The 20,744-nt window shown below is 59.9% G+C and overlaps 2 protein-coding genes across 2 annotated transcripts; both read right to left on the reverse strand.

Moving 5' to 3' along the window:
* Nucleotides 1-852: 852 nt before the first annotated feature.
* XYLT2 (xylosyltransferase 2) lies at nt 853-12,727 on the reverse strand. Its single transcript, XM_086762283.1, has 11 exons — nt 12,561-12,727; nt 6,380-6,851; nt 5,703-5,878; nt 5,180-5,382; nt 4,689-4,769; nt 4,314-4,530; nt 3,716-3,892; nt 2,563-2,825; nt 2,255-2,450; nt 1,483-1,816; nt 853-1,175 (listed from the first exon to the last, which is right to left on the reverse strand). The coding sequence occupies exons 1-11, from the start codon at nt 12,693-12,695 to the stop codon at nt 853-855; spliced, it is 2,577 nt and encodes an 858-aa protein (XP_086618409.1). The 5' UTR covers nt 12,696-12,727.
* Nucleotides 12,728-15,995: 3,268 nt separating this feature from the next.
* LOC104486740 (CMRF35-like molecule 8) lies at nt 15,996-20,725 on the reverse strand. Its single transcript, XM_086762302.1, has 7 exons — nt 20,661-20,725; nt 20,232-20,570; nt 19,294-19,447; nt 18,396-18,502; nt 17,786-17,838; nt 17,089-17,229; nt 15,996-16,823 (listed from the first exon to the last, which is right to left on the reverse strand). The coding sequence occupies exons 1-7, from the start codon at nt 20,698-20,700 to the stop codon at nt 16,734-16,736; spliced, it is 924 nt and encodes a 307-aa protein (XP_086618428.1). The 5' UTR covers nt 20,701-20,725; the 3' UTR covers nt 15,996-16,733.
* Between the last annotated feature and the right edge of the window lie 19 nt (nt 20,726-20,744).

The following is a 20,744-nucleotide window of genomic DNA, read 5'->3' on the forward strand; positions in this document are numbered from 1 at the left end:
GGCAGCTGCCTCGGAGGACAGGCAGCACCCTACAACCAACCCTGCCCGCGGGGCAGGAGGGTGCGGCTCCCCAGCAGCACCCAGCGGGATATGGGGAAACAGCAAAACAACAGTAATAATTAAAAAAAAAAAAATGTAAACGACCCAGCACCCTGTCCTGTAGCGTCAGGACACCCAAGAGAACAAGGTTTGTTACAGTCTGAGGGGAGATGGAGACACAAGGACTTCCCGGCCAACGCGGGGTCTCGTCTCTATTGCACTTTGCATCATATATATTTCTATATAGAGATTTATAAAAATACAAACTAAAGGGCTGGGGTGGAGGGGATGAGATGCAAAAGCCCCGGGCCAGCAGCAGCTCTGTGCATACAGCAGGCTCTGACCCTGTCCCTTAAGCCCCTCACCAGCCCGCCCAGGGGGGCGGCCAGCAGCACAGGGCCTGATCCTGCGGAGGTCCAGCCCTGGGCTGGACAGGGTGCTGAGCTGGTCCAGAGCCTGCCCATCTGCCAGCCTTCCCTCCCTCCCCATCACCCCTTCCCGAGGCTCCAAGGCCTGGAACAAACACACTCTTCCAGTTGCCAGCGCCGTCCGTGCCCCCACCGCAATGGGCACCCCAGCACACTCTCCTCGGCCAGCAAGAGCCCGTTCCTGGGGGAGGCGGGCAAGACTGACCTGACGCCCAAAATACCCCACAGGAGAAGGTTTTTCCCCCACCTGGAGTTCCCATTCTCTCTTCCTCAAGTGACTACGGTGCAAATGGCACAGGGTGACGCAGTCCGGAGCCCCCTCCCCACGCCAGTGACAGAGGACACTCCCCGTTCCCAAGGCCGCCGCCCCCCCCGGCTGCTCCTGCTACCTCAGCCGCCCGTCAGGTTTGACGGGCCCCAGTTCTGATTTGGGATCCGGGGAGAGGGAGCTCCACGAGGTTTTGCTGCAGGTCTCCAGGGAGGCACAGGCAGAGGGGCTGCCCACGCAGACATCCGCCACGGACCAGAACGCGCCGACGGCACTGTCCGCCCAGTCCTCCAGCGTCTTGCCCGTCAGCTGCGCCTTCCGCACCGCGTCCTCCTCCGCTTCCTCGGAGCGCGGCAGGTTGAGGATCCCCCCCAGGCCCTGGAAGCTCTGCTCCATGTACTCGTTGCGGGGGGGCCCGCCGTGCAGCCAGTTGCTGTCATCTGGGCAGGACAGGGAGAGAAAAGAGAGGGGATCAGCAATGCAGCAACATCCCAGCACCCTGCCCCTCCTACTGCCACCCTCCGGGGGGCTCAGCACCCCGTCCCTTTGCAAGCCCAGCCCGAGGAGAGGGGTGCTGCTGCAGGACTTGGGGATGGATCACACAGGCAAGGGGACACCAGCGGGAAGGGTGGCTCCTGCCTTGTCATCAACTGCAGCCCAGAGCGGCCAGCACCAGGGGGAAGTGCCTCAGACTGCCCCCCAAGGGAGATCCCCCTCACCCAGCCCCGAACTCCAGAGAGTCCTCACCTTTCCTGAGAGGCTGCTTGCGGTTGAAGGTTTGGGGCACCACCAGGAACTGGTTCTCTCCCAGGAGCTCCCAAAACTGGAGGAGGCGGATGGTCCAGACGCCAGGGCGCAGGGGTCGATTGAGGGGGGGTTTGTACTGGGTGAACTCTGCCTCCGCATCCACCGTGATGTCGTAGGAGGTGGCAATGATGTAGGTGGGGTCGATCCACACCACCGTGGCTGTCAGGTTGGGGCCCCGTGACCACTTCTGCATGGCCACCGGCTCGTCAAAAGGCCCCATCAAACCTCCAAAATTGCGGAAGAGCCTTTCCTTGGGGTCCCACTCTGTGCCCACCTGGAGGGACAGCAAGCACAAGCAGTGGGACACTGAGCAGGGAGATGCTATCAGCTCAGGTTTCGCGTTTCACCCCCCTGACCCAGGAACACCACAAACTCTGGAGCCCAAAGCAATGTGCACCCCACCCTCCACGGCTCTCCTGCCTGCCTGCACCATGCCAGCACTAATCCAGTGACGTGATGGCCCCTGCAGCTGCAGGCCCTGGCCACCACAGCCTCAGCTGCCCCCGAAAGATCCCCTCCAGGCCTTTTCCCCACCAATGAGCTCCACACCCCACACAGAAGCCAAACTCCTAGACAAAGGTTTATTCTCAGACAGCGGCACCATGTCCCTCTGTCCCCACAGAACGCAGGTGAGGGAGAGAAGGAAGGGCAGCATGGTGCAGGACAGCCGGGGAGGAAAGTGGGCGTTGTGAGGGAAACTTTCCCTGTTTACCTCAAGGTTCTGTAAGCGGTTTGCCTGCCCTCCATGACTCGCCAGCTTCAGAGCCCCTTGGGGCATCATCCACACCTCCAGGGACTCTGCCTGCCCAGTTGCCAAATTCTGCACCTCCTGCATCACCAGGTAACCCTGGAAATGGTCGTCATAAAAATGTAAGTGCACACTGGATGGGAAGCCCCGGGGCTCAAATCTGGAGAGAGAGAGAAACGGAGAAGGTTGCACATCAGAGCATCAGCATCCTCCCAGCACAAGATGCAGGCCGCCACACGGATTCTGGCTCGAGCCTGCGGCAAATACCCCACCTGCAGAGCTTGTCAGCCTTCGCTGCCGGCATGGCCGCGGCTTTGCGGAGCCCCAGCCTGGAGAAGGCTGTGTAGAAGGTGAGGGTGACGTCGCTGAGGCCGCTGAGCCCATCGACGCGGTCGTAGACGTTCTCCCAGTACGCCTTCAGGGCCGGCGTGTTGGGGGGGTAGCTGCCGTAGAGGTGGGTGTCCAGGATCTCTAGCACCTCCTGATTCACCGTCGACTCAAACTTGCGAGCGAAGAAGGTGGGTCTGGAGAGTTGCTGGAAGAGCACAAGCATTTCTAACAGCGTTGGCTGCAGCCCCTCTGCCCTCCCACCTGCGTGGGGCAGCTGGGAAGGAAACAGACTGGGAAGAAACATGCTGGAATCCATCCTGCCCGCTTTGATGGCACAGGCTAAGGAGCAGCAAAGCACAGCCAGCCTCTGTGTGGGATCCTCTGTGGCAGGATCAGTGGGAGCACACAGTACGCTTACTGGTAATGCAGATGGGTTCCCATCTCTCCCACTGCCTCCCCCTTTCTGTGCTCAGAAGCAGCCATGTGTCATCTAGCTCCTTCACTGCAGTCTCTATTCAGACGGGTCCCCACCCTGCAGAGCCGCTGCGGGCACCCTGCACGGGGCCTGGCCACGTGGCACAGCTTGCAGGATCAGGGCCCTGCACTATACAAGCCCAGGACCGCTCCAAAATCCTGCTAACTTCTCTTTTCAGGGCTGGGTGTATATCAGTGTGCATCCCTGCACGCTGAGTGCATAGGAGACTGTTTGTCACGAGGCATTTTGTCCTGCCAAAGAGGACAGCACTCTGAAGTTGTTTTACTGAAAAGGTATTTGCCCCAAGTGACAGGGAAAGAGCAAGAAAACAGGAGAGAAAGTCTAGGAAGAGGAGCAGCATTGCAAGCAAAAGCTTGGCTGCTGGGCAGGACAGTCAGTGTGATCCTGCTGCCCAAATGTTTACAGATACATCTATGCCAAGCCCCACGGTGGCGTGGGAGCCAATCCTGCTCCTGTCCCTTGCGGGGCTGGGGTAAGGCTCATGCAGCCGTGCGCAGCAGCTGGCATTGCATCCAGGGGTGTGCCCGAAGGGGAGCTCAGAGAGGAGAGAGATGGGGAGAAGGGGAGAGAGCAGGAGGAGAAAGGAGGATCTTTTTCACCTGTAGCCGGAGGAAGTCCTGGGGTTTGAAGTCATTTGGGGAGCACCCACACCAGTCGACTATGTGTTTATATTGGCACTTACAGCCCAGCTTCCGGTTCCAGTTGGTCACTCGGAGGTTGTTATCGACCAGCGTCTCGCAGGCGTGACTGTTCTCCAGGACCGTGTGGAAGAAGGACTGTGCATGGCAGACAAGGGAGAGCGGAACCAGTGGGGATGGATGACGGGTGGTTAAGGGAAACCCCCCACCCCTCACTCGCAGAGGAACAGGACAGATCTCAATAGCTCCTAAACAGAAACCTATCCCTGTTTCCAGCACAGGGCAACACGTAAGGGACCAGACTGTGCCCCCACCCTGGACCTTATCTGGCCAAGAGGGGCATCTGGACCTAAAGCAGAGCTGGATATAAACATAATCCTTTGCCTTTCTGCTCCTCTCCCCTCTCTTTCATACCTGGGTCTGCACAAAGGGGAGGCACAAAGCTGCCTGCAGAACCAGCAATGCCCTTCACAGCTACCCAGGGCTGGGATGAAGTGGGACAGGGATGTTAAGCAGGAAGGGATGAAAATCCAGCCCATGTCCTGCAGCCAGCACCCACCTCGGCTGGTAGGAGCGTGTAGGTGTAGAACTGGCGCAGCTGGGACACCAGTTGGTCCTCGGCGTAGACCACGTACTCCACAAAGCTGCGTGTCAGGGAGAACCAGTCAGAGCCCCCATCCACCACGATGCCCTCAGGGATGTGGCGCTCGCCCAGCCGCCACATGTGGGAGTCACACTCGTGGAACAGGCGGTCCAGGCCCTGCTTCTTGATAAACCTGGGCACGGGGATGAGGATGAGGGGTTAGGAGTGTCACCCATTTCGCTGGGTGCAGCTACATCCAGAACATTTTCCCTGCCCCAACTGTTTCAGTTCTTTTCTGAAATCCCTCTTTTTCTGTTTCTCCAGCTCAGCTCTGCCCCGAGCTGGGATTACCTGGCATTGTCTCGGCCATGAGACTTCAGGAAGTTCTTATCTCGGTATTTGGACAGGAACATCACCAGCTCCTCATTGGTCCTGAGGTGTAAATTAGAAAGCATTAAGAGCCCCTGCGGTAAAGCAGCCCAGTAAACATTCACTCCGCAAGAGCCACCAGACAAAAAGAGCCGAAGGCTGCTTGGTAGGTGCCAACTCAAACCCTTTGTCCCATTGCTGGAGAGACACAGACTCTGCTGACTGGCGCCTCTCATGCGTGTTCCCTCGCAACACCCAGACCGCAGGAAAAAACAGCCTCCGAGGTACTGGCTGGGCTCCTCTGCAGAGATGGGACCAGCCTGGCCCTGGAGCATCATCACCAGCACGTGGGTGTAATCTCCAACCCCACCTTCCTTCAGGTCCCTGCTCCTCCCTGCCTCTCCCAAGGCTGCAGCAGCACTGTGCAGCCTGAACACCTCCATCATCCTCCCCTGCCCCAGCAAGGTCCTCACCTCGTGGGGTAGTCGGTGGCGCTCAGGTTGATGAAGAAGTCCCAGGGCCACTCGTCCAGTTCCAGCAGGTCCTTCATGCTACGCAGGTACATCTTCAGCAGGCTGGCACCTCCCCAGATGGTCACCATGCGCCAGGGCGTCACGCGGATGTTGGGGTAGTGCTGGGCCAGCTCCACCGCCTCGCGATGGAGGTAGTTGGAGCGCTGCCGGGGAACACGGCTCACGCTCAGCAGGGAGCTCGTCTTCCCAGGACCTCCTTGCCGCCAGCCCGGGGTCAGCCCTTACGGCAGCCTCCACAAGAGAGCAGCAAGACAAGACTGCTCTGGGCAGAGGGGATAGATCCTGCTTCCCTGGGGTTGCAAAAATAGGGGTGGAAGGGTCACAGCTCCACCAGCAGTGCGGGCAAACCCTATCCAGCCACTTCCTCTGCTCACCATTCATCCACACCCCAGCTCTGCACCCTGTCCCGGTGACCGATCCGGGCACTGTTAGCACCCTGCTCCCCCTCACCCCTGCCACATACCTTGTCGACGTGGATGTAGAAGAAGTGCTGCTGATGGTACACAGCCTTGATGAGCCGCTTCAGCTGGCGAATGGCCCTGCCGTGCACAACCAGCATGTAGGCGATGCGCACGGGCTTGCTGGGTGGGGCTTGCTGCAGCCGGCTCTCATCCCACTGGATGACGGGGCTGACCTTGCCTGTGCGTGGAGGGAGAAAGCTGTCAGCTGCCCCCCACCTTGGCACCCATTGCCCCACCACCCAGAACTCCTGATAAGCCAGGGAGACCTGAGCAAGGCGAGGGACAGCAGGGAAAAGCTTGGCTTTAGGTAAACCCCATCAGTGCAGCCCAAACCAGCTGCAGTGCCAGGGCATGGTGACACATGCAGCCGTCTGCGTTAAACTGATAGGGCCATGCTGCAAAACAGGGGGTGTCCTCTGGCCCTTCAAAACAGAAGATGCAGCTGGGCCTGGCCCTGACCTCTGCAAGCATTGCAGGGTGGGATGAACAGCCCAGCTTAAAGAGGCTGGCACAGCTTTGATTGGATTACAGAGGCAGCGGTAATCTGGGAATCAGTGACAGACTGAGGCTGCTTTTTGCCAGGTGGGACAGTTTGGTGACATAAGGAAGGTGGCCCACATGCCTGGCTGGGATATTCCCGATGCCCAGGGGTGACTGGGAGCCCCCCAGCAGGACTCACCCGAGAGCTGGCAGTGGCGAGGCACAGACTGGGGCATGAGGCTGCCAGCCCGGTGCAGACACACCACGTTGGCGATCTCCTGTTGGCACTGCTTGCTGCTGGCCCGAGCCAGCGCCGAGAGGGCGTCTTTGCCCGTGATTTCACACTTGGGGGTGAAGGTGTTCTCGGTGGGCTGCGGAGCCCCCTCCACGCTGCCTGTGTCACCTTGCTGGAAGACGGCAAGCTGGGCCTCTCCGTGCAGGTCCGTCAGGTTCCTCTGACTAGAGGAGTCAGGTGCAGCTGGCAGCCTCCGTCCCAGTTTGTGTCTCGCCGTGACGGCTCTCACCACCTTGGACACCAGCGCCCCGGGATTGTCCAGCCGTCCTCGCCATCGCCCGTGCTTCCGGCTAGCGCTGCCCCGGCGCCCGGCAGAGCTGTCCGAGTCCTTGGAGCCATCACTGCTCTCAGGCAACTTGGCTTTCTTCTGCCGCTCCTGTTCCAGTTCCAGGTGGAGGCAAAAGAGAGGAGAGACAGCATTAACTGGGGCCTGCTTCCCCCTGGCTCTGACAACACACTCCCTGGAGCATCCATGTTCCCAGAGCTCGACACTCCTAGTCCCCATGGAGCTCAGTGCTACAAAATGGCAGGCACTCCAGGACCAGCCGCTGTGCAAATGATATTATACCGCCCCTCTGCCACCTAAAACCCCAGGCTAAGGCTCCAGAGCACCTCCCTGTGCAGTCCTACACCCTCCTCACAGGGACAGTCCTCTATATGACAGCAAGGGAAACCTCGATTTGCAGACCCATCATCACTGCACCCCAGAGGCACAGAGAGGGTCTTGTCACCGGGCTCGCCACCAGTCTAAACGGCCAAGGTCGGTTGTGTCTGTACCAGCCGCCCTTGAGGGTCCTGTGTGGGCAGGACGATCCCTGGATGGTGGAGATGAGCGCAGGACTGCTCTGGCTGGCAGTGGTTATTTTACTGGGAGGCAAACGGACCAGCTCTTCCTTGCCACGATCACGCTGTAAGCCCGAGCCCAGCACATGCATCCGGGAGCTGGGGTCCGGTCAGCTGCAGCTGTGCTCTCTGGGACCAAAAACACTGCAGAGGCATTGAATGAGGTCCTGTCCATGTTCCCTTCCCTGAGCCGCGGCTTTCTACGCTGGGCTGGAGCAGGCACTGTGATTGCCAGCTTCTCTAGAAATCCCTTTAACAAACTCTCCCGCTGAGCCAAGCGGATGTGTAAAGGGAGCAGTTAATTACACTTTGTTACCTCTGCCAGGCTGGCTGATGAGCAGAAACAAGTCAGCCTTGAGGAGAGCTGAGAGCTGGGAAGTTTGGACGCCTGCGAGAGCCACGCTTGTCAGCAAGCACTTTCCCAGTGAATCATGCCCACTGGTCTGGGGTCGTACACTCCCAGCCCACCGCAGGCGCTCCCGGCCAACAGGCAGAGAAGCAGCTGCCTGCTCCAGCCAGGCCTCCCAGGGATATCTCACACCGCCCTCGAAACCCTGCCCGCCCAGCCGCTGCACCGGGTATGGTGGGAGGCCGCAAGGTGCATCGGGGGTTATTCCTGAGCAGCGGCATCTTCAGAGGCAGGTGCCTCACAAGGACAGACCAAATTAGCCCCCCTGCACAAGCTCCTCGGTGGGCACAGCTGCTGTGAAGGTCACAGCCACAAGAAACCACATTGTGCAAAGGTTGGAAAGCATCTGGCAAGATCTGCCTGCTCCAGAGTCCCTGAACTACCCATGTTGTGGTGGCACAGCCTGCAAACCATGGCTACCCAGGAAGGGGCCGAGCCACCGCTTAATTTCCAAGGGGCTGGCATCAGCGAGGATCAGCTGAGCCCCCTTCCGCCCAGACAGGCGTCACAGGCGGCCCGAGACAGGCAGCGAGCTGTTCATTAGTCACCACGCAGGACCATCTGTTCCCAGAGTTATAAACCTGTTTTCTCCACCAAGCGTCACAGGAGGAGAGGGTCAGGAGGCGACACGCAAGGAGCAAGGCTCTTCCTGTGGGGACAGGGCTGAACATGTGGAAGAAACCCTCCTGGCCGCTCACACCCTCTGCTCCCCAGCACGCCTGGCGCTGGGGACAGCCCCCACACGATGCCCACCCTCGTTACAGTCCCGCTCGGCCCCCTGTTCCCAGCTCACACATACGCCCGGCTGCCTTCCTCAGTAGGGAAGTCGTTAGAAGCATCGCCAACCTTTCTGGAGCTGCCAGTTAACGAACTCAATGGCTTCTAATTACTGCACCACACAGCAGAGCGATCCCTCCAGCCCAGCCAGGCAGGGAATGACTCCGGCCACGTTGCTCTGCTGTATTTAAGACTTGTGCATGGGACTTATGGTGAGGCTCCCCATCCTCTTACCGACACACTCGGACAACTCCAGGTGCCAGCCAGAGGTCATTTCTCCTGTCCTGCCTCCCTTGATGTGACACTGCTACCCCCACAGTGCCACGGAGCGGTGGGTCAGGTATCTACCTGCCCCCCATGCTCAGCACAGGTCTGACTGCACCGACATCTCCAAGCTCTGCCATTGCAAACAGCAGAGCTAATGGCATCTGGCATCCTGCAGCATTCCCCCTCTGGCTGACTGACTCCGGTGTCTGCCACACACGAGCGCTCATCAGGCAAAAACAGCGCCAAAACGTTCCAAAGTCACCAGAGGAATCCGGACGCTTGATTGCCAATTACAGCAGCAGCGCCTTAAACCTCGCAATTAAAACGGCTAGAGATTGCCCGCTAAAAACAAGCTCTCTGGGGGGAAAAATAAAAATCAAGGAATCTCAGCAAAGCTGGAAGAAAAGATCTTTTGTAGGAAGCTTCTCTGGCAGGCACAGCACAAGGAAGACATCAACAGACAGGCCCCAGAGAGGTGCTGCCTCCTCCGGGAAGGAGGAAGAGAGGTGAAGTGGGGGAAGTGATGCGACTCGGCTAAAACACTTCTCCCAAGTGACAGATCCTCCTCTCCACCCACGAGGACGCTTTGCAGTTTGCATTTTCCTGGTGCCAGCTCCACTGCGGACCAAGCGCTCCGGGAAGCTCATACGCTTGCTCAGAAGCTGTTGGTGTCACCAGGATGGAGGCCGGATCCCTCTGGCCCCTCAGGCTCCCACCTCTGCGTGCAGACAGGCTGGCACTGTCTGCAGTGGAGATGGTGTCAGCGAAGGGCTAGGTATTGATGGGAATTTCCTCTCCCACTGGACAGGAATTGTGGTGGTTGATCCCAGTGGAACAAGATAATTTGGCTTCTGGGATGCAGGAAGCTCAGTGTTGACGTAGGTGGACAAAGTCTGATCCAGCTTCTGCTGGTCTGCACGCCACAAAACATCTGCTTGGTGAATAAAGGGAGCCTCCAGGACCCCGAAATTGGGCTTGGAAAGAGAAGTGGTGGGATCCAGGCAGCAGGGCCTTCTCAAGGAGGGCTGGGCTGGTGGCTCCAATGTGGCTAAATCTCGTTACAGGGCAGCGAGCAGCCGGTGCTGCTGACGCGAGACGAGTTTACAGCCTGCTCCAGTGAAGGGCAAAGATCCTCCCTTAGCCGCTGCTCAGCTCACGCCGGGGAGCCACCGGGAACAGAGCCCACCAAGCAGGGGAAGCTCTTCCCTCCACTATGAAGGGAAGAAAAGGAAACCAGCAGGCTTTGAAGAATCGAGCAGGACAGAGAAGGGGGCTGGCACTGGCAGAGAACAGAGCAGCCCTTTTGGGAACACCTGGGCAGCGCAGGCAGCTGCCAGCCCAGGGCACAGGGCTGCGGCACAGCCTCGGAGTGCTGCAGATGCCCCAGCTGAAGGCGTGGTTCTGGAGGGGAAGGCGAGCTCGCCCAACTCCAGACGCCCCACAGCTTTTACAGGACTTGAGTCTCCCTTCTGCTCCCTACAGCAAGTCATAGCGGGTTCATGGTGGGGACAAACCAAGTTAGAGCTGTGTCCATTAGTGGGAAGGAGGCGTTTACTCAAGCAATTAAGAGATCCCAAGGTTCCCAAAATCCTTCCACATCTGCAAGGTCAGACACTCCTGGGAGGGCTCCTCCAGCTTTACCAGAAATGCCCCTGGGGAATGGTGGCTCCTCCAGATCTGGCCAAAGTCAGAAGCTGCAGGAGGCCACAGAAACAAAGAGCTTTGCTATTTTATAAGAAACAAAGGCTAATTGGACTTTTCCCAGCTTTGCTAATGGTTTTAGGCTGTCCATAAAGTTCAGGATCATTCTTGCCTTCTCCAAAGAGGTTTGTCTGTTCCCAAGCCTTGGAGTCAGGACTGCTGAACCATCCCCTCTCCAGGCAAGGGGACCCATGGCCAAACCTGTCAGCTGCCCAGCTTGGTTTTGGGAAGAGAGCCAGGGAAACCAGGCAAGGACTGAGACTGTGCAAGGCAAGAGAAGAGAAAAGCAGATGAGTGGTGCGGGATGGTGCAGAGAGCGAAGGAGAAACTGGGACAGGTGAAGTGATTTGATCAAGGTCATGGGAAAGGGGCAGGCGGGCACTCCTGGCTGCCAGATCAATCTGCTCTCACGCTCCCAGTGCCTCCGGATCACGGGCAACGCCGTGTCCCCTCTCCTTGCTGCATTTATTCCCTGGGTCTGTTTTGGCAGTGGGTGTATGGTAGCACATGAGGGTGCTCACAGCCATTCCCAATGGCCCAAGAGGGGGCTGGGAATTAATCTGCTGAATGAGTGCTTGCCTTAGAGACCCTCCCTCTGCAAGGGACTGCCCAGTTCCCCTTCCCACCTCTTTGCTCTCAGGAAAACTTTCCAGTCCTGTGAAAAGACCTGCAGACCACGGGGTCACCCTCCACACCAGGGAGGCATCCCACGATGGGGAGGGGAAGCTCTCGCCCCTACAGAGATCCCCACCTCTCACCTCACGGCCACTGGCTTTGCTCTGCCACAGCCACTGCGCTCACCCCACGCTTGCCCCTGCACAGCTCCCACCGCACGCTGTCCCCCCTCCTGCCAAAAACTGGCCTCACCATTGCCCTGGGGCTTGTTGGCAGCCCACGGAGGGTCTCCACAGGCCCTGGAGCATGAGGGTCCTGCCCAAGGTGACAGGCTCCAGTGACAAACAGACATTCACCGAGGAAGCCTATATGGGACTCAGCCTTCCCCTGATGCTCCTGCAGAAACCAGCTTCAGCCACTGGTCCACCCAGATGCAGCGGGCCTAGACGCGGTCCAGGCAGCTCACAACAAATAAATAAATTCAAATAAGCAACCCAGAGGACAGGAGCTTTGTCTGAAGGTGGAAGCAGTGTTCTCCAGAGGCCTGGGTCCTTCTTGACACCTGCTCCGTGTGTGACCTTGGGCAAACATCTTTGCCAGCCTGTGCCTCAGTTTCCCCACATGTAAAAAAGAAGCGATGCCTTCTGCCTCAGCAGAGTGTTCTGACAGAATAAAGACAACAGACGGCTGTAAAAGGTCCTTGCACCCTCGCACTTCACAGGGATATCCCTGACCGGGCCAGCTAAACAGGACGTGCCGCAAACTTCCTGAGCTGCTCTGCGTGCCCTCCCCAGCTCTCTGAACTACCACGTACTTTCATATGTTCTGGCTTGGATGTCACAGGCTCCCGCTTCCCGCAACGTCTCCCAAACCACAGAGAACTGCAAGACCCTCGTTGAGCCTCCCACGCTCCCCACCCCACGCCAGACCCCAGCTGACACCCGCTAGGCCACAAGGTCCCCTTCCCAGGTGCCACGACCCCACTCCGCTACAGCCGGAGCCCCCTCACAGGCCACGGCCTGCTGCCCCCCCCACACCCACCACCCCCGAGCAGCGTGGGGCCTGCGGGACCCCCCCCACCCCAGGAACCCCATCTTGGGACAGGGCCTCGCCAGCCCCGCAGAGACACCCGGAGGGGGGGGGGGGGGACCCCCTTCGTGTCCCCAGCTCCAGAGCAAGGGGACACGCCATCCCCCCCGGGCAGTGCCCTCCGCAGGGGCCTCCCTCCCCCTCAAGAGCCCCTTCCCAGCAGGCACCGCTTTCCCATGACCCCCCCCAGGCCTCCCGCCCACCTCAAGCCCCTCACCCGCCTCCCCTGTGCCCCCCTACCCACCTCAGCCCCCCTGCAGCCCCCTCATCGCCCCCCTACCCTCCTCAGGCCCCCCCACTCAGCCCCCTCCTCGCCCCCCCTCACCGCCCCCACCGGCAGGCCCCGGGCCGCCGGGCCGGGCCTCCCCCACCCTCAGGTCGCACCTCGTCCGGTCCTTCCTCGTCGAGGCCGGCGGAGGTCCAGAGGACGAGCCCCTGGAGCAGGAGGATGGCGAGGGCCGTGGCCACCGCCAGCCGGTAGCGCCGAGCCAGCTTCCGCGCCCGCCCGCTGGCCACCATCGTCACCGGGCCGCTCCGCCGCGGCAGGGCGGGCTGCGCCGGCGCGCGCGCGCCTCCCGCGCGCACGCGCCGCCGGGGCCGGGAGGGCGGTGGGAGGGGGAGCGGGAGCGGGGGCGGGGGCGGGGCCGGGGGCGCGCGGCGGCGGCGGGCGGGGGGGGGCCGGGGTGGGGCCGGGGGGGAGGCGTGGATGTGCTCGTGCGCGCGGGTGCGCGTGGGGGCGTGCGCGTGCATGTACCCACGCGTGCGCGCCGTAGGTACACGCGTGTGTGCGTGTGCGCGCTGCGCTGTGCGCGTGTTCATGCCTGTGCGCGTGCACGTGGGCACTGGGGTGTGCGTGTGTTCACGCGTGTGCGTGCATGTGTACGTGTCTCTGTGTGCGTGTGCCTGCGCGTGTGCGCGCTGGGCTGCGTATGTGCGCAGGCGTGTCTGTGCCACGTGTGCACGAGGGCGCTGGGGTACACGTGTATACATGCGTGTGCGTGTATGCACGTCATGCGTGTGCGTGTATGCACGTGTATGTGTGTTTCTGTGTGCGTGCCTGTGCGTGTGTGCGCTGGGCCGTGTATATGTTCAAGCATGCCTGTGTCATGTGTGCAGGCCTGTGCATGTGTGGACAGTGGTGTGCACGTACCCATCCCTGTACGTGCATGTGTGCACTGGGGTGTGCATGTATTCATGTGTGTGTGCATGCCTGTGCATGTGTGCACTGGCACGTGTGTGTTCATGCATGTGTGCATATGGGCACTGGGGTGTGCATGTATTCATGTGTGTGTGCGCTGTGTGTGCATGCCTGTGCGTGTGTGCACTGGCACGTGTGTGTTCATGCACGTGTGCATATGGGGACTGGGGTGTGCAGGCATGTGCATCTAAGCGCGGCATGTGCATGGATGTGTTTGTGTGCAAGTGTGGTTGGGGGTGTGCATGTGCCCTTGCACATGCATGTGTGCTTGCATGCATCAGTGAGTGTGTGCACGTGTGCACTGGCGTGTGTAAGTGTGCATTGCAGTGTCCGTGTTCATGTACTTGTGTGCACGCAGGGTGCACATGTGGTTGTGCACGTGTGCTGTAGGGTGTCCGTGTGCTTGCAACCAGCGGCATGTGCACGTGCGTCTGCATGTGCGCACCGAGGCCTGCGTGCCGGGCTGTGTGCGCGCGCTGCAGTGCGTGCCCCTCTCCACTGGGTGTCCACATGTGTACGTACATGGCTGTGCACGTGTGCAGATGTGTGTGCATGCTGGGATGTGCACGTACGCAGTCGCATGTGCTGGGGTGTGCAGGTGCGCCCTGGGATGCGTGTGTACACCTGCATGCGTGTATTGTGGGCGCTCACGTGTGCGCATGCGTGTGCGCAGGGGCACGAGCGCGTCGGTGTGTGCGCACTGCTGAGCGCGCGGTGGTGCGCGCGTGTGTGTGTGCAGGCCCACACGCGTGTGCGCGGGGCACGTCTGTGCGCGTGAAGGCGCTGGCAGACCCCTCCGTGAGGGCGCGGGGACGCCACGCCTGCTTTAAGGGGGAAAAACCCCAAACCTTCGTGTTTCTGCTGCGATAAAACCTGGAAAAACAAAACAAAACAAAAATTCGAGACCCGTTTTGGGAGGCCAAAGCTGCCGTGGGGAAGCGTTTCGGCGGGGGAAATAGGAAGCGGTGTCTGGGGGGGCGATAGCGGCTCCGGGGAGCAGCGTGACCTCCCCTGGGCCTCCCCCCGGGCACGTCCCGCTCCTTGTGCCGGAGCCGTGCGGCCCGTGCGCCGCAAAGGCCGAGAGCGGGAAAAGGCCGGCCGCGCGCGAGGCCGGTTCTTCCCTGCGGATAACAGCGGGCTGGCCTGCTTCGGGTGCAGCCCCGCGGGCCAGGGGCGAGCACAGCCGCGGTTCCCCCCCCCCTGCCGCCGCCCCACCGCCCCTTCCGCCGTGCTCGGACCGACGCAGCGTGGCTTGTCGATAAAAAAGGGCCAAAAAACCTCCATTTTCCCTCCGCCGCTGGAGGAGGTTCGTGTTTCCCCGGGTAACAGCTCGCCGTGGCAAGGCACGGGAGACAAATCGCGGTTTGGCAGGGTTTAGGGGCTGTTGGTTAATTCGTTAATTCCTGTAATTAATGAGCTCCTAGCTCTGTCCTGCTGGGCTCCCCGTTTGCCCAGGAACCGCTTTTCTCTCCGGTTCCTGCTCCTGACTCCCTGCCTTCCCACCCCGGCCCCCCGAGTATCCGCAAACGCTGTTACAGAGCACGTACGTCCTGCAGAAGCCGGCCCCTTACCCCTGAACCAGTTACGGGTTGGGGGGGCTCGGAACAAGAAATATTTTTCTTGGCGAGTGGAGAGCGGAGCAGGGCCGCGTGGGACGAGGTGGACGCCAGGGAGCATCCCTGCCTGGCTGTGCCTGAGCCCCCTTGCGCCCCCCGCACCCCCAGCGTGTAGCCAGTGGTTATTTCTGCCTTCGTGCTGCGGGGAGAGCGCCAATGTGAGAAAACCATTTAGTTCTTTTTTTAAAGCCCGAAAACTACCTCCAGACATGGCACAATGGGACCTAAAAAAAACCCAAGTGATTCCTCCTCCCGACTCCTTCGGAGAGGGGTGTTGTTATCTCCGGTAATAAATGTCGGAGCAGGAGGAGCAATGTGTGGTTTTCTTTTTTTACCCCTGTTCCACACGAAATTTGTGGCAGAACAAGTTTGTCCCGCCTGGGTGCGGAGGGGTTTGCTTTCCCTTTTTTTTTTTTTTTATTTTCCCCAGCGACGGCTGGCATCTGGCTGGACGCTCGCTCTCGTTAGGAATTGCAGCGATGCTTGTCTGTGCCGTGGGTGCTCGGCCCCCGTCTGCTCCCTCCTCTGGAGCCCAACCTCACGCCGGCACGGGAAGGAATTTTGTTCCCGACTGAGCGCAGGAGGAATTTTGCTTACATAGAAATATCACCTTCTGTAGGAATAACCTACAGAATAACCACCACGGATGTTTACTTCCAGCTGCGTTTGGTTTTGACAGAGCAGAGATGCTCCACACGGCTTCTCAAATAAAATAATTACAAAAAATACCGAAACAAAGCTTTGCAGCAGTGAAGAAATGTAACAAATCCTCTCCAAATGAAGCCTTGCAATACACTTGACTGCCTCACAAATAGATGCCCACCCCCGCGACACGTTTTTTGGGGGGAGCAGGTTGTCACGACGGGTGAATCGCCCAGCGCTGGGCAGGAGCAGAGGGAACATGCGCGGAGGGGGGCATCCCGTGGGACGTCCCGTGGGGAGCGGTGCCGCAGCAGCCGGCAGCGGGGCTGGGGAAGAGGAAGGACGACCCTTAAAGATCAGCGAGAGGCCGGCCCGGCTTTTGGGGTGACACTCTGCGATAAATCCTTTATCGAGGTGAAAAACTGCCACAGAAATACGGCGCTAAATCCTATCGGAGTCTCCGTTGCTGTCGCTGATAAGGGAGCGGTACTTTACACAGAAGAACGTATTTAGTGGGTGCCAGAAAATAAATCATCAGCAAAGCAGAGAAGAGCAGGGGCATGGTTACACCCTGTCCGTGCTACCAGCAGCCGCGCAGGAGGGACGGGAGCATCTCCGCCGTCTCCTTCGCACCGAGACCCTAATGCACCACACCGTCCATCCGCGTTCCCCCGGTACCTGGATATAACAAAGGTATTTGGATATAACCTTTCTCGCTGTCCCGCTTCCCAGGAGCTGCCAGCTCTGCCTGGCATCGGCATGAAAAAAAGTCACTGGGAGGTTTGGGAGCTCCATCCCACGTGAATAATGCAGCCAAAAACGGCAAGCGGGGTGGGCGCGGGGTGCACGGAGCTCACCCACAACCCCCAGCCCACCCTCGCCTCCCGCTGCCGGGCTCTTCCGTGTCCAGCCTGGCCAGGGCTACTCCAGTGCAAGGGGCCGTTTTTTATTCCCTGAACCATTGCTGGAGGGGTGAGGTCTCCAAACGCAGGGGGATGACTTCATCCTCATTCCGCCCGAACAGAAAACCAGCCCGACCCTCCGTGCCCGTCCCGCTGGCACTGCAGGTGGCAGGAGCAGCCCGCAGGGTCGGGTGCCGGCTCACGCCCTCGGCACGTTGGCGTAAATCTGCTGCTCCGGCAGGGAATTCCCCACGCTGGCACATGTCGCCTCTTTTGCCTCTTCCAAACTCTGGGAAAAGAGTGGGATAAACAAAAAAACATCCTTCGTGGGGCTGTTCCAGGGCAACACCGTCTGCTGGAACCTCTCTCAGCTGCTTTAAGCACCCAGGAGCAGCCGTGGGGACCGGAGAGGGGACCTACATCACCCAGGGTGATTTACACCCCAGCTTGGCACGGCCCCTTGCAGCCCCCTCCCTACCCACCCAACCCATCCCGCTGCCCACGCCATTGCCCACCCGCCCCGGCTTTCCACCCACCCCCTCGAGCTCTCCTACCTTATCCCTCTGCTTCACCTCCGCGTATTCGGTCGTGGCGTTTGCCGCGCAGCGGAAAGCCTCGGCGTTGCTGTACAGCTGGCTGTCGGCCGCGCCGGCGTGGTGGTGGTTAATGTCCGCGTAGTGCACGGTGTCCGCTCCCTGGCAAGGCGAAGGAGAGGGATGAGCTGGGAACCTACCGCTGCCGGGGGAACGTCTCCCATCCCGCTGCCCTTCCTGATGAGAGCTGAGATGGCTGTAGGAGCACCGGGGGAAAATCCAACCTCCAGCAAGGGCTGGCTCAACATTTCCCTGGGGAAATGTCGTTAGCGACACCGGCCCCTCCTCAAAAGCTGGCAGAAAACATCAGAACATACTTCCCAAGCGATAACCGAAGATCAGCTGCCCCGTAGCCTCCTCAGGTCGGCTTTGCTGCGGGTTCCCAAGGCCGTTTCACCCAGAGAAGCAGCTCCCCTGCTCGGAGGGGTTTGGGGAGAAACCCCTCAGCTCAATCCTAAATTCCCTTCCCAGGAACACTCTGTGACAGCCACACACAACCCCTGGCCGGGTCTTTCTGTCGGCGCACGGAGCCCGAAGGATCCCTCCCAGCCTAACGAGCCGTGAGCCTGGCCAAAAGCGAATGGGCCAGGCAGCCGTAACATTTCCCCTCCCGAGGCTCAGAGCACGCTGCCCCAAGATCCAGTGCGGTTTGCCTTACCGTATGCGACGCGCGGCGTGTCCTCTCCATCTCTACAGCTGCTCCGGAGAGGGCTAGGCAAAGCACAGATGTGGTCAGACAGGAGCAAAACCAGAGGAAAAGAAACGTATTAAAAAACTAAGCTGCCGCTGCAAATCCTGCCGTAAAGCAGGAAGGGGACCAGTCGCCCCATCAACGATCTAAACTGGAGCAACTCTTCAAATAAACCCAAACTCCACCTGCCAGCTGGTGTCACACCCTCCCGACCCTCCCTGTCCTTCTCACTGGTCTTAAACTTTGCATCAAGCCTAGCGCGAGCCTGGCCTATGCAACTGAGCGCATCTGGAGAGGCCGATGGGGCGCAAACGCAAGCGCGTGCCGCGCCGGGCAGCACCCATCCTGAGAGCTGCCATCGCCCGCTCCTGTGGGGATGGAACCCATGGGACGGTCCCACCGCTGCCTGGAAGGACGGAGATCCTCTTGGTGGAAATCTCAGTGATGGAGCCAGGAATGGGACAGCTCAGGGAGGGAATGGGGGAGAAAACAGGAATATAGAGGGAAAAAAAAATACAGCAGAAGGCAGGCTCTGGTGCAGAAACAGCGTGCGTGCGGCAGTGACAGCTTCGCTTACCCTTCTTCCTCTTCCTGGACAGCATCACCAAAACACCGGCAGCAACTACAAGCAGAAGAAGAACCACTATGGCGCCTGGAGTGAGGATATGCTCGATCATGTCCACACTGCAAGAGAAGAAGAGTTTCCGTTCTCACACTTCTCGGAAGCAGAGTTGGGAGGACGCAGTGTGGAGCAGGGAATGGTTGGGGCTTGCCTTGGGAGGAAGGGGAGCGGGCACGGGGCTGGCCAGGGTGCAAGCTGGGCATGGAGCAAAGCAAACGGAAACCTGCAGAAGCAAACGGACACTTGGGTCTGAGAGCTGCTGCGTCTTCGCTCTTTTAAGGATCGGTTCCTGCACCTCGTTTTGCTCCGGTTCAGCTCCACTATTTGTTGACCGTGCTGTAACAAGCAACCAGGCAAGGTCGCTGTGCCAGCCACCCCTTCAGCCTGCTGATGGGAACCTCCGCTTCGCCCGCTTTCTGCACCACCTCCAAGAGAAAGGAGAGGAGGGAGGAACCTCTGCTGCACCGCTCTCACGTTTTATCTCTGCCGGGCTGCATGTGACCTCAAAGCAGAACAGGACCCAGCTCAGTACTTGATTTCCCACAAGCAAACGGTTCCTCTGAGTTTTGGGGAAGGAAACAGGGCCAGTGATGAAAGCAGAAACCACTTCTCTGTGCCTTGCAGAAAAGACAAACAGGGGACAAACAGGGCTTTGCCGGGGCCAAGCGACATGGGGTGCTGGGATTATTTTCCACGTGGAGTGGCTGGCTGAGAGGATGAAATGCTGGTCTCTAAAGGCAAAAGCAGGAGGACTGAATCCTTGAAGGAGATGTGAAGAGCCTGAAGGGTTCCAGCAGCACCAAAGTGCCCTCATGGAAGGAGGCGGCTGCTGCAGGCAGGAGTTGGTACTCACTCCGGAGGGCTGGAGCCTTTGTGGCCGGAGAGATTTGATCCTGGTTGCATAGCTCTTCCCTGGGGAGCTGTCTGCGTGGGGACTGATGCCGAGCTAGTGAGATCGGGGTGCTCGGTGGTCGGGGTGAAGGGCAATGCCAGGGAGGAGGAAGGAGCTGTAACCAAAAGAGGAGAGGCTCGGTCAGTGTCCCTGCCCCGCGGGGGGAAAACCCTGCGGGTGCCGCAGTGAGCCAGAAGTGACTCATTTATCATCACCCCAAAAGCTGGGTCCCCTCTGCCATGTCCAGAGCACGCTCCTCGAGGTGGGACAGCTGTAATCCCCTCTCCCTGCCCAGGAGGCTTTTCACGGTCCCAGTCCCCCCCTCCCAAAACATGCACACACACGTGCATGCGCAGCAGAGTTCACCCTGCAGGAAGGGGGTCTGGGTACCCCATGGCCAGCCCGGTACTAACACAACAGCCCCACAGAAGTGTCCCACCATGGGGGCTGGTCTCTGGCGAGAGGATGGAGAGGGACATTCCCTAAGCCCAGGGCCTGGTGCCAACAGGCATTGGCTGCCCCACAGCAAGAAACGGGGCGGCACAGGAAGGGTGAGGAACTCCCTGGTGTTACAAAATAAGGCAAGGACAGCAAAGCCAGGGCCAGCAGGTTCTGATGAGAGGAGGAAACGGGGCATGAAGGTGGTGGTGCACCCCAGGGATGGAGGTGGCTGAGCCTGGGGCACCAAGAAGGGGCTGTGGTGAGACCTGGGCACAGGAAACGGTGAAGTTGTCAGCTGCTATGGCAAAAGACTGACGAGCCCTGGTGACACATCCCGGGGCTGCCCCGCAGGGCCTGAACACCCACCTTCTCCAGGCTGCCCCTCACTGCAGCCCCCACTCCCAGCACTCTGAGGGGGACCCACCAGTGCTGGACCTGGGGGACCCACAAATACTGACCTGGGGACACGATCACCTCCACAGCAGCACTCTTATCACGACTGCCTATGGCCGTTCGCACTCCACAGTAGTAGGTGCCCGCGTCCTCCTTGACCAGGCCATCCATGGTCACCGTGAACACCCGTTGTGTGCGATTGTCCTGGATGGAGAATCGGTCCCTCTGCACCACAGGCCGCGTCTCTGAGGTGATGACGATGTCAGTAGCACAGGTAAAAAGTGTTCCCGGTTTGCACCAGAATTTTGGCTTCATCTTGTAGCCGGCCTCGTACTTGCAGGTCACCGTGAGGGACCCCCCCAGGAATCCCTGCACGATGTAGGGTCCCGTCACCGCCCAGCAGCCTGCGGAGACACACGGAGCCCCGTCGGTGCCGCCCCGCCCGCCTCCACGGGGCCGCGCCGGGACTGTCGGGGGCTCTGGCCCGGCCTTACCTGGCAGCAGGGCCCAGGTGAGCAGCGGCGGGAGCTGCATGGCCGCTCCGGGACGGTGGGGCTCGTCCTCCTGCCGTGCCCGGT

This window comes from Chlamydotis macqueenii, chromosome 18, assembly GCF_036417535.1.
Source record: "Chlamydotis macqueenii isolate bChlMac1 chromosome 18, bChlMac1.mat, whole genome shotgun sequence".
NCBI classification, from domain to species: Eukaryota; Metazoa; Chordata; class Aves; order Otidiformes; family Otididae; genus Chlamydotis; species Chlamydotis macqueenii.

Bases quoted from the DNA above. Each gene is read 5' to 3' on its own strand.
- XYLT2 (XM_086762283.1), bottom strand. From the start codon at position 12,695: ATGGTGGCCAGCGGGCGGGCGCGGAAGCTGGCTCGGCGCTACCGGCTG. The intron at 2,826-3,715 runs GTGAAAAAGATC...GTGCTCTTCCAG, and splicing joins AGGACTTCCTCCGGCTACAG to CAACTCTCCAGACCCACCTT. The intron at 1,817-2,254 runs GTAAACAGGGAA...CTGTCCCTCCAG, and splicing joins ACCGCTTACAGAACCTTGAG to GTGGGCACAGAGTGGGACCC.
- LOC104486740 (XM_086762302.1), bottom strand. From the start codon at position 20,700: ATGCAGCTCCCGCCGCTGCTCACCTGGGCCCTGCTGCCAG. The intron at 20,571-20,660 runs GTAAGGCCGGGC...GTGTCTCCGCAG, and splicing joins CACCTGGGCCCTGCTGCCAG to GCTGCTGGGCGGTGACGGGA. The intron at 16,824-17,088 runs GTAGGAGAGCTC...CTCTTTTCCCAG, and splicing joins AGGTGAAGCAGAGGGATAAG to AGTTTGGAAGAGGCAAAAGA.